This window comes from Vulpes vulpes, chromosome 9 (assembly GCF_048418805.1).
Source record: "Vulpes vulpes isolate BD-2025 chromosome 9, VulVul3, whole genome shotgun sequence".
Taxonomy (NCBI): domain Eukaryota; kingdom Metazoa; phylum Chordata; class Mammalia; order Carnivora; family Canidae; genus Vulpes; species Vulpes vulpes.
The window spans coordinates 108331747-108346081 of NC_132788.1; the positions used below are offsets into that span (position 1 = coordinate 108331747).

General features: G+C 51.3%; 1 protein-coding gene across 7 annotated transcripts in view; it reads right to left on the reverse strand.

Annotated features, from left to right (window-relative positions):
• DOT1L (DOT1 like histone lysine methyltransferase) overlaps positions 1 to 14335 on the reverse strand; it is a 66219-nt gene that overhangs the window by 36084 nt on the left and 15800 nt on the right. For 5 of the 7 annotated variants that reach the window (XM_072721913.1, XM_072721912.1, XM_072721908.1 and 2 more), the window contains exons 2-5: positions 13775 to 13818; positions 5317 to 5391; positions 2230 to 2293; positions 845 to 1073 (exon numbers count right to left, since the gene is read on the reverse strand). In XM_072721913.1, coding sequence (XP_072578014.1) covers positions 845 to 1073; positions 2230 to 2293; positions 5317 to 5391; positions 13775 to 13818 — 412 coding nt within the window. Of the gene's footprint in view, positions 1 to 844; positions 1074 to 2229; positions 2294 to 5316; positions 5392 to 13774; positions 13819 to 14335 lie in introns of those variants that run through there. The other 2 variants (XM_072721910.1, XM_072721914.1) reach the window with 2 other exon arrangements.

Consider the following 14335-nt stretch of genomic DNA (forward strand, 5'->3'; position numbering starts at 1 on the left):
AGAGAGAAAGAATCCCAAGCAGATTCTCTGCTAAGTGCAGAGCCTGACACATGGCTCAATCTCACAACCCTGAGCCAAAACCAAGAGTCCAACGCTCCACCAACTGAACCACCGAGGCACCCCCGAAATATACACATTTATTAAAATGTGAATTTAAATTAAATTAGAAAGGCTCAAACTAATGATGACATCAAAAAAGTCCTCATCCGGTGTGCTGGCCCTTTTCCAACCACCGAGGCCGGGCCGGTTTCAGACGGGACTTTGAATCTGCAGCACAAGGCTCTGTGTCAACCAAGGTCACATCCAGGTGGCAGAGCTGCCCCAGGGGAGGGCTGCGCACAGGGTTCCCATGTCAGCCCTGTCAGCTCGGCACGTCCCACTGGGAATCAACCAAGCCGAGGTGTTTGTTCAGTAAAGCTTATAGTTGATCGTGTGGATACCTGTGAGGCTAGGCTGAGGCCAGGCCCCTGCCCTCAGGAGACGGGAGATGCTGGTGCCGGAGGACCACCCATACACAAAGGAGGGGGCGGCTGGTGAGAGCCGGGGAGTGTGCAGGAGGGGCGAAGGCTCCCAGCAACATGGGGGGCTGGTCTGAGGTGGTCACTGGCATCCTCTCTGAGCCAAGAACAAGTCCCACAATATGAGTAGGGGTGAGAGACGGGGGGGGGGCCCTTGGGAGCAGGAGGAACTGGCCTCTCCTCTGCACAGAGCACTGGCTTGCTGCACAGAGGGGCGACTCCCCGTGAGGAGCTGTGGGCGACACAGGGTGGTGACTGAGCTGTCCCTTCCATCTCTGGGGGCCCGGTAGCCTGGCGGTGCTTACAGCACGTCTGCTCACACTCACCACTGCCCAGGTCCACAAACAGGTCATCCTCGGTCATCTTGATCTCGTCGATCATCTGTGCGACCAAGTCAAAGGAGGTCTCCCCGTACACCTCCGGGGAGAAGGGCTCATAGTTGTTGAGCTTCTCGGGGTCCGTCACCGAGTGGTTGTACACCTGCTGCAGGATGTGCCTCAGGAGCCCGTTGGACGGCCGAGTGTTCAGTTTCATGGGCTGAGTGGTCCCCTTCCACTAGGACATTAGACAAAACACCAGCACATGTCACATAAGTGACGGCCCAGGCCTGCACCCTGTTCAGCTCACACAGGCCCGAGGAGGGAGTCGGCCCTGGGGCGCCTCTGAGGCCTGGTGCCCTAACCTTTCAATCTGCCCCCTTTAGACTCCCGGCAGTCGTCCTTCGGCCACCTGCAGCCTGTGACGGCAGCACCGATGGCTCCCAAGGGCCCTCCCAGCCTAGGGCCAGTCCTCCGCTGTGCAGGTTAGTAGCGGCTGCCCACTTTGAGCGGCCCAAGTCAGCCCCAGGCCCCAGGCCCCACCTTCTGCCCAGGACAAAACCAAGGGGAGGGCTCTGGACCAAGACAGTGGGTGGGGGCCCACACAGCTGACACCCAGAACTTCTGTGAACCCCGGTCTCTGGCACAGGAGGCCCAGACATGCTCGTCTGACTCAGCATCCCTCTCCCCTCTCATCAGTAACAGTGATGGGGATGACTGCCAGGTCCTCGGTGCTGCACGGCCCAACACCCTGCCATAGCTCCCCTGACAGCAAGGCTCCTGCCAGAGAACCGCCCCCTCACCAGGAGCCCATGCTGCCTAGACAGTGAAACGTCCTTGGGAACAGGAGTGACACACTCACTAGAACCACTTTTGGGGTGGGGCCTAACCTGGCTGTCTGTTCTTTGCCAAGCGAAGGCTCCCCAGACCCCAGCACGGCAGAGAGAGAGGTGAGGACAGAGCGCCAGGCCTCTCCATAATCAGAATGTCCGAAAGGGAAGGCAACACAACTGGCTGAGGGACAGGAGAAGCCCCGGGCAGGCCCCTGACCGCACCCACCTGTCTCAGCCTGTGGGGACGGGGCACCGATGTGAAGGTACATATGCACTCGAGACCCTGGGGATGCCCACCCAGCATGCTGGGGACAGGGGCTGAGAATGCACCCCACCCCCAGCCTGCTCCCAACAGCAGCACCCCAGGTGCCTCCCACTGGTGGTCAGCAGTACCCGGCCCCACACCACAGTGTGAACCCCCACACTCCGGGGTGGTTGGCAGGGGTCTGTGAGGCGTGTCGTTAAAACCACCCAGGAAACGTGATGGGCAGCTGGGCTGAGCACTCCAGCACATGTCCCCAACAAGCAGAGGGGCATGAGGGGAGGACAGAGGCCACCTACCAGCTGGTGGATGCTGTCGATGGCACGGTTGTATTTGTCACAGAGCCTCTGCATGCTTTCGAAGCTGAAAAGGCAAAGGAAAGGTGCCGGTCACTATGGAGCTCAGAACAAGCCACAGGGGCCTGGCGGGCTCTTGGGGGGGGGACGGCTCATGGACAGGCAGAGCCAGCTCTCCCCTAGTGAGAAGGAAGAGGTCACACGTGCACAGCAAGGCTGAGCCAAGAGTCTGGGGCTGAAGCAGTCTGGCTACGTGGCCAGATCATGTATCTCAGGGCAGCCTGCAGAGACCATGGATCACAGGTCAAACTCAGGGTCAACGGTGTGCCCAGCAGGTGTTAGGTGAGAAAAGGGGCTCTGCACAGCCTTCATGAAGCCCTGCAGTCAGGACCCAGGCCGGCCCTGACTCCCCACCCAGTGGGCTGGGCCTACTGCCCTAGGGCAGTGTGCATGGGCCTTACGGGGTCTTCCTTCCCTGGCTGGAGGGGGCCCCCATCTCGGGACGGTCATGGGGGCCACCCAGCAGAGGAAAGGGCCCCCTGCTCTCAGGCTGGCAGAAGAGGACACTGCCCAGCACCTGCCCCTACAGTTTCCAACACTTTCAAAGATGTAAGTAGCATGTTATTAGATGCCTAATGAGAACCTGCTCGGCAGTTTTTCAGTGAGACCGGACTCTCCCAAACCTATCATTTTTACTCTAGATATGACTTTCAATGAAATCCCTTAACCCAGGACACTGTACAAAGCCTGGGGACATCTGCAGACATTCTGGGTGCTCCTGGCATGGAAGGGGTGGGGCCAAGGATGCTGGTCTGCCTGTGATAGTGCCCGGGATGCCCCGCCGAGAGGGACCTGCCTGATGTGGGAGAGTGCAGGGGCGGGGGTGGGGGGGTGGGGACACATGCTTCAAGTGTCTGTGCTGTACTGGAGAGGGAGTCACTCAGGGGGCTCTTTCTGTAACACCTACATGCGTACACAGCAGCAAGGAGGCTCCCTCCCTGAGCTGGACGCCAGGAGCCTGGAAGAGGCCCCTATGCACATGGGACACAGGAAGCAATGACCACACAATGGCTTGGGGACACACTGCCCCACTGTCTCCTGCATCTTTGCTGGCGGCTTCCCCTTCATCCCTCAACCTGTGACCCTGGTTTCTCATGCAGCCTTCAAGGGAAAACCATGGCACTACTTTTTAATTCTATCTCCTTGTGGTTCCCCTCACCCTGGACAGCTGTGAGCACCCAGGCCTCGCCCCCGCCCTCCCCCACCCCCAGAGGAGGCCTGCACCTAGAAGGATGCACAGACGCTGTAGCAAAACCACCCTCATGAGATCCACCCCAGGAGCTCACGAGCACCTTCCCTTTACAACAGAAGTAGAAGGATTCAACTAAGCTGGCTCTGCTACAGCAAGTCCCCCATACGACAGCCGTGATGGAAAAGCGAGAGAAGTGGAGAGCAAGCAGGAATAGCAGCCGCTACCAAAGCCTGATGGGTCCTCACAAAGGACAGTGACAAAGCAACCCCCAGGGTAACGTTTGGTGAAATCAGGACACAGGACAGGACAGACACAGGTGCTGCAGGCGGTTTAGCCCCCTCCCCAGCTCAGCGCCAAGCCAGGTGGAACCAGGACGCAGGAGTCCACAGCCCCCGCAATGCTCTCAACCCCCGAGTCCAGTGTCTGGGTGACACTCCTTCACCCTCCTAATTTGTAAAATGAAAGATCCAAGACCTGTGACCCCTGGTTTCTCATGCAGCCTTCAGGGGAAAACCATGGCACTACTTTTAAATTCTATTTCCTCGTGGTTCCCCTCGCCCTGGACAGCTGTGAGCACCCAGACCTCAGCCCACCCCAGAGGAGGCCTGCCCCTGGAAGATGCACAGACGCTGTGGGCGGGCCCTGCCGCCACGTTGCCTGAGAGAAATGGGGATGCCCCACCACAAACCTGACCCCGCAGCCACACTAGGCTCTCAGATGGATGCCTCCAGACTGGCTGCCCACTGCCCACTTCCAGTCTTTCCTAAGCCATCTGAGTACAGAACGGAAGAACCTCAAACACCCCCCTTCAAATAACTTGTAGCAAAACTACCCTTAATAGCCCTGGCTGCTCCTGGCCAGGCACAGACCAGTCAACCCATTACTGAAGGTGTGTTTCCCTGGCCAAATGACTAATGTCCAAGGGTCAGCGCCTGGGTACACCCTCACCCTGGAAGCGGGAGAGGTTCACTCCAGTCCTCAGTGCGGGCCCGCACACCACGTGACACTCTGGATGAGGAGTGAGCATAGTTTTCTTTCTCAAATGCTGGGCTCATGATTAAATGGGGAACAAGGCAGGAGGCCAGGGGACTGGATCGGGGCTGACAAACAGACCAAGAAGCCCTTCAAACACAAAAGCGAGACCAGGTGAACACCCCACCTGGGAGCCGGGTCCTATAGGGGCTTTGGGCCTCTTCTGGGCTGCACCCCTTATCAAGAGCGAGCTATCAAAGCCCACAGATGACTCCAGTCCTTCAGGGAAGACTGCAGTGCCGATTCTAACCCTGCCAAGAGCTAAAACGGCAGGAGCACGGAATGTCAGCCTTCCTTCTCAAAGAGAAACAAAAACTCCAGGCAGGCATTCCAGAGATGGCCTCGCCCTTCTCCACCCACAGAACTCTCCTCTGAGATCCAGGACGTGCCTGCAGGAAACTGCAAGAGGTAGCCAAGGGGCTGGACACACAGTGACAGACCAAACCCAACTGAGCCCCAGACGGGCTGGCCAGAGCCCGAGCCCTGGGAGGCCAGCGCAGAGGCTCCCGGGTGGGAACGCTGGCTGCTGGTGGCCGCCTGCAGGGAGGACGGCCACTCGGCGGCTAGCTCAGCCTGACTTCACACATACCAGGCGTCGCTTCCGCAGTGTGGCATTTCCAATTACGTCCTTGCTCTGACAGCCTCTGCCAATATTTGATAAACATTTCCTACCAAAATAACTTTGTGGAGGCGACAGCCAACTCTAAAAGGAAATTTCAGACCAGCTTGCACCGTCGAAGAAGAGCTGATCAGAGGTTGTGTCCCCAGCAAGCATGGAGAGGCAACTCGGGCAGAGCTCTGCTCACCTTTTGGTGTCGTAGTCGATTAAAACGTAATTCTCCATAGCAAGCTTGAGGTCTGGGATCTCTTCACAGACCCATCTGAAACACAAAAAAGCAGAAACAACAGTGAAGAGTATTCTTCACGCTCTATTTTTTACTCTCAACTGTGTCACTGTTTACTCCCAAACACTTAAAAAAAAATCCTCACCATTCAACTCAAAATGCACAAGAGAAACTAGTGTAAGAGAAAATGCGCATTACTTCAGGGTAAACCATGTGATGCCGTGGATGAAGCTGCGCTTCACGCGGTCTGGGGAGCTCCCATCCCTGTGTCACTGTCAGCTGCTGGGGACTCCTGGGGGCTCCTGGCCCACGAGGGACAGAGCCAAGGAAAGCAGCCTACTTCGGGCAGAGAACCTGGATGGCAACACGCGCACCGGGAGCCAGCAGCTGTCAGGACATGCGTTACCCAACCCCAGGACACGGGGGCTTCTTCAGCTAACACGCTGCAGTAAACAGACGCGGAGGGAGCCTACACAGTAAAGGACAGAAACACACACCTGCCAACCCCCAAGGTGTCACCCTTGCTGGATCCCAATGCAACCCTGACAAAAAGCCTCGGGAGAGGAGTCGATGCTACAGATCTTCCAGAGAAAACAGGGGACATGATGGAAAACGTCCCGCCAAGGGATGTGAGGACTTAGATGAAATGAACTAATTCCTGGAAAGACACATGAGCAAAACTGACACGAGAAGAAAGGGAATCTCGGAACAGCCCTAAGCCTACTACACACCTAGATTCCCTCGCTGCTCAAGCACCTTCCCACAGACACGTCAGGTCTCGCTGGCCTCGCTGCACAGTTCTACCAGACATTTAAGCAGGAGTGACACTAATCGTTCTCAGTTTTATGAGGCCAATGTTACCCTGATACCAAAACCAGAGGGAGGCAAAACTGGAGTAGAACAGGCTATCTACCCACCAATATCCCTCATGAACATAGACACAAAAGTCCTCTAAAAACACTAGTAAACTGAAGTCAGCAATACATACTAATCAGGTGGGGTTTATAGCAGGAAAGAATCACTACTCCTCACCTTACCTAACAGGATAAAGAGTAAAAAGTGATCATCTCAACAGATACATAAAACGTCCAAGACAAAACCCAAGCCCCAGGCAGGATAAAAACTCTGAGGAAGCAAGAGGTGGAGTGAGGTGGGGCTGTGACCACATGCCCACTGTCCTGCTCTGCCTGTGGCCTCCCTGCCAACTCCACTTTGTGGGGACGGGAAGTCTCCAGTAGGATGGAGGGATGCCCTGTGCTGTCCTATGGGCGTCCCATATCCCTGTGTCCCTGTGTCCTTGAGCCAGACTCCCTCACCAGGGCAGGAAGCAGCAGCTGCTGAGTCCAATTAGCAGTTTCCTTCATCATCATGTCCCACCAGTTCCCCCCAAAACACACACACACACACACACACTCTCACATCATACTCTGAAGCCCCTCCCCACAAGACCCCTTCACACTCACAGTCACCAGAGCCAGCTGGGCAATGCCCACCTCCAAGCATCAACCTGCCCAAGGGTCCCTCTAATACATCCAAATTTTCCCTCCCTTCCCTCCTCATGAGCATGTCCTTGCGGTAAACTCTCTGCTCAGCAGCACACATGGTGCACGTCAGGAGACCTGACAGTACAGGAAGGTACAGGTCCTACAGATGCCACCACACCACTGGTGCTGGACTGAGCACTCCCAGAAGGGTGGGGACAGGCAAGGACACAGGCCACCACCATTTCCCTTCAACACCCTATGACAGGTCCCGGCCAGCAGCAAGTGGCAAGAAAAATAACTAAACAGTATAAAGACTAAAAAAGAAGAAGCGAAACGTCTCCATTCACAGACACACCATACGATACACAGGCCATCCCCTAAGAATTTATATAAAAGCTTCTAGAATTTACATGAATTGAGCAAGATCACAAGACATGAGGCCAATGGGCAAAAGTGAACTATGTATGCATATACCAGCTCCAAAGAACTGTTAAAATTTTCAAATGCCATTTAAAATAACAGTAAAACATAAATACCTAAGGATAATTTTTTAAAAGATTTACTTATTTATTTTAGAGATAGTGCATTCAGGGGCAGGGCAGAGGCAGAGGGAGAGAGAGAATCTCAAGCAAGCTCTAGCCCAGCGCGGAGCCCAACCCGGGGCTCAATCTCACAACCCTGAGATCACAACCTGAGCTGAAACCAAGACTCAGATATTAAGTGACTAAGCCACCCAGGCACCCCGTTAGTGACAAATTTAATAAAAATTTTCCAAGACTTCTATATTGAAAACTGTAAAACATTGCTGAGACAAATCAAAAATGAAGGAAAGCAAGGGAAACTATGTTCATGGGACAGAACACTCGACGTTGTTAAGATGACCCTTCTTCCTGGACTGAACTGCCAACTCCAAGGAATTCCTAGAACAAGCCCAGTAGGCCTGCTGAGAAACAGACAAGCTGATTCTACAACTAACATACAAAGAGAATCTATGAGAGCCTACATAATCTTTAAAAAGAACACTGTTAAAAGATTTAACTGCCTTATTTTGAGACCCACTGTAAATCTCCAGTAACCAAGAGAATGTGTTGCTGGCGTACAGAAGAGAGAGATCAATGAGCCAGAGCACAGAACAGAGGCAGACTTACATCTCAATGGGCTGACTTTTTTTTTTTAAGATTTTATTTATTTATTCATAAGAGACACACACAGAGAGAGGCAGAGACACAGGCAGAGGGAGAAGCAGGCTCCACGCAAAGAGCCTGATGTGGGACTCGATCCTGGGTCTCCAGGATCACACCCTGGGCTGCAGGAGGTGCTAAACCGCTGCACCACTGGGGCTGCGCCACCGGGCCTGCCCCTCAACAGGCTGACTTCTGATAAAGGCACCAAGACAGTCTGATGGGAAAAAAAAAAAAAAAAAAAGACAGTCTGATGGGGAAAAGGAAGTCTTAATAAATGAAGCTGGAACAACTGAATAGAAAAAAAAAATGAATCTTAATCCCCACAAATATAAACCCCCATTTGACATACACAAAAATCCATTCACAATTGATCTTAAACCTGAACACAAAAGCTGAAACTACAAAGCTTCTTGAAGAAAACAAAAGAGAATACCTTCGTAACTTGGGCAGGAAAAGTCTCCTGGACGTGACCCAGAAGAGTAACCACCAAAAAATGAACTGACACACTGAAGACGTCCACTAGTCAAGTGGAAGCAGCACTATGCGTAATACAGTATTCTCATGGGGCACTCACTGCCAGAATATGTCAAGAATTCTCACAACTCAGCAAGAAGAAGACAAACAACTCCATCTCAAAAAATAGCACAAACTACTCTCCAGTAAAAAGAAACCAGAGCTCCTCAGAGATGTGGCTGATTCAAAGGTTTGGAACATGGGAAATTCAAGATGATTCTGAAGCATCTGTGGCTCTAGAAAGTGAGGATGTACTCAGGAAGGCGGGGCAAGGACAGGGCACACACCGAGAGAGCCCCAAATGGCCAGCAGAGGAACAATGTGAGTGACAAAATAGCAGTAGTGGGTTATAGCGCACAGAATGAAATAAATACATATGGAAAAACAGCTCTTCCTTATAGAAGACTCGCAGTCTATAATATGAAGAGAATGAGGAAAGAGAAACCCACCTTTAGAACAAAGCAGTAACCAGCCACGGCAGGTGAGACCCACCTCGGGACACCAAAATCTGCGGCAAAAGTCCAAGGAGAGATGAGGTATTTACATGGTCTCCAAGGATCTCCTCCAAGGTATTTATTAATTAAAAAGGGAAAAACACTGGGCAGAGGGATGGGTAACTGGGTGATGGGCACTGAGGAGGGCACTTGATGAGATGAGCACTGGGTGTTACACTATATATATGTTGGCAAATCAAAATTCAGTCAAAAAAAAAAAAAAGGAAAAACACTGACTACACATCAGAGAAACATGGTAGACCGGGTGAGCAAGGTTAAGGTCACCACAGTAAGACAAGGTCTGCACTGAGGGCTCTTATCATGAACAGAGACTTTTTGTCAAATGCTTTTTCTGCACCTGTTCCCTATCATTCAGAAACACACCACAGATACCGTTATTTCGTTCATAAACACCTCAGCATTCATCTGTAAAACTTATAGACTACTTCTTTTAACACAACTACAGCACCATGCTCACACCTAGGAAAAACAACACCAAGGACAGCAGGAAATTTCCTCAAGCTCAAACAGACCATCTATGAAAACCTACAGCTTCTACCACTTCTACACAAAATTGTGTTGATCCTAGCCAATTCAATAAGGCAAGGAAAAGAAATAAAATCATAAAGACTGAAAGAAGTGAAACTATCCCTATTCACAGATGATATAGTTATTTCTACAGCAAGTCCTAAGAAATCTACAAATCAAGTACCAGAATCAATAAATTTAGCAAAAGTCATGGTTAATATATGAAAATCAACTGCATTCTTATTAGCAGCAGGCAAATGAAAAATAAAATTTAACACAGAATCTCATTTACAATGGTGTCAAAAACTTAACTACCTATCTGGGACTAAATCTAACAAAAGGTGTTCAAAATCCCACACTAAGATAAAAGAGCACTGCTGGGAGAAATGTGGAAAGATCTAAGTAAGCAGAAAGATATACCATGTTCATGGGTTGAAAGATCCAGTATTGGAAGGCTCAATGGCCAATCTCCAAATCACTACTGATTCAATGCAATTCCTGACAAAATTATGCAAAAATCAACAAGCTGATTCTAAAATTCATATGGAAATGCAAAGGAGATGGAATAACCAAAGCAGTTGGAATAACCAAAGCAGTACTTTTTATTATTATTATCATTTTTTCAAGTAAGCTCCACACCCACTGTGGAGCCCAACATGGGACCCGAACTCCAACTCTGAGATCAAGACCTGAGCTGAGATCAAAAGTTGGATGTCTGGGATTTTTTAAAAGATTTTACTTATTTATTTGACAGAAAGAGAGAGAGAGAGCACAAACAGGAGGAGCACCAGGCAGAGGGAGAGGAAGAAGCAGGCTCCACACTGAGCAGGAAGCCCCACGTGGGGCTCTATCTCAGAACCCCAAGATCATGACCCAAGCTGAAGACAGATGCTTAATCAGCTGAGCTACCCAGGTGCCCCAAGAGTTGCTTGTTTAACTGGCCCACCCAGGCACCCCACCAAACTAATATTTTAAAAGAAGATCAAAGGTAGAGAACTTACTCTGCCCAATTTCAACATTTATTATACAGCTAAATTATTTTTTTAATTTTTTTAAATTTATTTATGATAGTCAGAGAGAGAGAGAGAGAGAGAGAGAGAGAGAGGCAGAGACATAGGCAGAGGGAGAAGCAGGCTCCATGCACCGGGAGCCCGATGTGGGATTCGATCCCGGGTCTCCAGGATCGCGCCCTGGGCCAAAGGCAGGCGCCAAACCGCTGTGCCACCCAGGGATCCCTATACAGCTAAATTAAGCAAGTTTTTCTTTGGTGAAAGAACACAGACGTGGGTCAGCAAAACAAAACCAAGCCTAGAAATAAACCAACTCCTACACTGTCAACCGCCTATTGACAAAAGTGATAAGGAAATTCCATACAGAAAGGGCAGTCTCATTAACAAATGGTGCTGGAAATATTGGACATCCACATGCAAAACAATCAACTTCAACTCATACCCTGTACCACATGCCAAAATTTACTCAGAATGAACAAATAAAATTAAATAGAAAACCTAAACCATAAACCTTCTAGAAAGCATAGAAAAAAAATGCTTGTGACCTCAGATTTGGCAAATATTTCTTAGGAGGCAGAAAACACAAATTATAAAAGAAAAATGATGTGTACAAACTGGACTTTTATTAAAATTTAAACTATCTATGCTTCAAAAGACACTGTTAAGAATATGAAGAGGTAAGCCAGAGACTGGAAGGAAACATTTGCAAAGTACACATTGATACAGGACTAGTAACGAGAATAAGTAAAGAATACTTAAAATTCAATAGCAAAATCAATTCTTAAAAAAAAAGCAAAAGATAGAGAACATCATTAATTATTAGGAAAATGCTTATTATTATTATTTTTTAAAGATTTTTTTATTTATTCATGAGAAACACTGATAGAGAGGCAGAGACACAGAGGGAGAAGCAGGCGTCTTGCAGGGAGCCCGATGTGGGACTCGATTCCGGTACCCTAGGATCATGCCCTGAGCCAAAGGCAGATGCTCAACTGCTGAGCCACCCAAGCGTCCCAGGGAAATGCAAATTAAAACCACAGCGAGATACTACTACTCAGCTCAAATTAGACCAGCACAACCAAATCATGTCAATAGCACATGCTGGCGCGTTGGGGAGCTACTGGGACCTTCCTGCATGATCCCTTTGGAAAACATCCTGGAAGTTCATCTTAAAGTACGTTGCTAGAAAACCCAGCAATTCCACTCCTGGGTATTTGCCCAAAACAAACAAAAAACATATCTACTAACAAGACCCACGTGAACATTCCTAACAGCTTTATTTATAATCACCAAAGTCGAAAACAGCCCAAACATGGACATCAATCTGGTGGGATGAACAAACTATAGTTCCCTACAGTGGAACACTCCTCAGTAACAAAGAGGTAAAATGACTCAAAAAATTACACACAACAGGGAGAATCTCAAAATCATGTGCTGATTGAAAGCAATCGGGGGAGAAAAAAGTATGCACGGAACGAGTCCATGTTGGTAAAGTTCTAGAGCATGCATAAAGTTGGTAGAGTTCTAGTAACCTGCAGTAGCAGAAAGTGTGTCGGGGCTGCCTGGAGACAGTGGCAGAGGGAAGGTAGATCACAGGGGACGCAAGGAGGCCCATGTGGCTGACGGAGACGCCCGCTACTGAGGCTGCCTCACACATATGCGCACACACCCACGTCGGTCAGAGCGTGCACCGTGCCTGCCTATGCTTCCTTGTACTCCCACTGTATCTCAACTGCATTTTTTAAAAGTATGAACACAGAAAAGACTACAGTGGATGGAGGTACAGATGACACTTGAGTGGCAATGAGTGGGTCACAGTGAGGCTGCGTGGTGAGTACATGGGTTCGTGACAGCCTCTGTCTACCACAGTATCTGCTGGGAATTCTCCATTATAGAAATTAAATTAAGAGACCATCTCACCACTGAACAGAATTTGCAGAGACAAAAAGGAACAAGGTGACGTTGTTTTGAGACTCAGGACATGAGGCTCAGGCCACGGCCAGCTCCAGGAGAGGACAAGCCACAGCAAACAAAGGGCTGGCTGGGCAGCTGCAGCACTGGTGCTGACCCCCTGCAGCGCAGGGACAGGCACCCTGCTCAGCGGATGAGAAACCGGCATAGAGGCCACTGGGGCACACGCCAGGCCACCTGACTCAGAGCTCTCCTGGTAACCACAACACTCCCACTTCCTAACCAGCAACCTTCTTTAAAAATAACATAAATCAAACTAAGGCAACTAATTAACACTATTGATTGCTTTCAGGCCCACCCTGCAACATTTACACGGATTATTTCATTTAAATTGAAAACAATCTTGCAAGCAGGCATTGCGTGGCCCCAAGAGCAGAGCACGTAGGTTCACTGCCCAGCTACCACGCGGCAGGGAAAGGACTCCCATCGCAGCTGGACCTCACACCCCACCTTTCTCACAGGGCACCAGAGCCTAGCCCTGCCACCGGCCACTGCAGGTTCATGCAGACATCATGACCAGGACCCAGGTAGTTGCTACATGGTTAAGGATTAGGGGGACCAACACAGCAACCGAGGCCAAAGCCACACATACACATGAACGGCTTTACTGCAGACGCTCAGAGAAGGATGGGGTCTCTGACCACAGACGTGTAGAGCAAGCAGCAGTTACAGAATTGCGCCCAGCAGCCACGGCCGGCACTCCGGGGGTCCTTCCAGACCCCAGGCCAGCACGGGAGAAAGCCCACCAGAAACAGAAGGGCAGGCAGCCTTCCTGCAGGTTCCGTCAAGGCCGCCTGCCTGAGGGGGTGGGGGGCAGACCTTTTCTCCGCACTCAGAGAACAAGCCAGCGGAAGGCTGTCCAGGCTACCGAGGGCAGGAGCAGCCGCAGGAGAGCTGAGTCAGCACCAAATCCAAGAGCGGGGAGAGGGAAACAAGGTGGAGAGGGGAGGTAGGGGAGCCCCCAAACCCTGCCAGCTGGGCAATTCCCTCCCCTTCCACAAGAAGAAGCCAAGGCTCAGAGAAGCACCGAGACCTGTTCGGGGCCACATGCAGACGACCTGGATTCCTCTGACCAAGCTGTCACTGCTTCTCAAGTCTTCTCAAGGTGCTCGCTGTGGAGCCGCGCAGGGCAAGGCGGGGTCAAAGGCAGGTAAGCCCAGAGAGCACAGGTGGGGTGGCCTGAGTGGGGGCCCACCCTGTGAGGCCCCGCCCACCCCAGCAGGTGCCGCACTCACCGGATGGTCTCGATGATTTCATGAGCAGCATCGTGGTGTTTGTCCTGAAAGACAAAGGGACAGGGTTTACACCCTCCAGTGGTGCAGGGTGCGGGGACCCGGCAAGGCCAACGGACAGCCCCGGCCCGGGGCATGAGAGGCTGCTCTGGGACCCCTGCCCATGCTGGACACACTGCCCCTGAGGAAGACCTGTTCCAGCGGCACTCCCTCCCGCAGCGGGCAATGGGGAAGGGGCCTGGGATAGTCTATGCCCTGACCCTCCTGTCCCCACCCCGCACCCACCACTCTGCTGACCCCCACCCGCACCCCCAGGTGCTCCTGCAGCCTGGAAGCCACAGTCCTGGCTCTGACTTACTGAACCTCTCCAAGCCTCTGTTTTCCCATCTGTAAAATGCGGAAACACCAGTAACACAACCGTAGCGTGGCCGTCCTCCCGCAGGAACACAGACTAACCCCACCACTGATCAGGACAGGTCCCCACCATGCCCGCTGCACAGGGCTCACTACTACTCCTTCCTCAGAGGAGGCAACTGACTGGTCTGGGCAGCCAACTGACTCCAG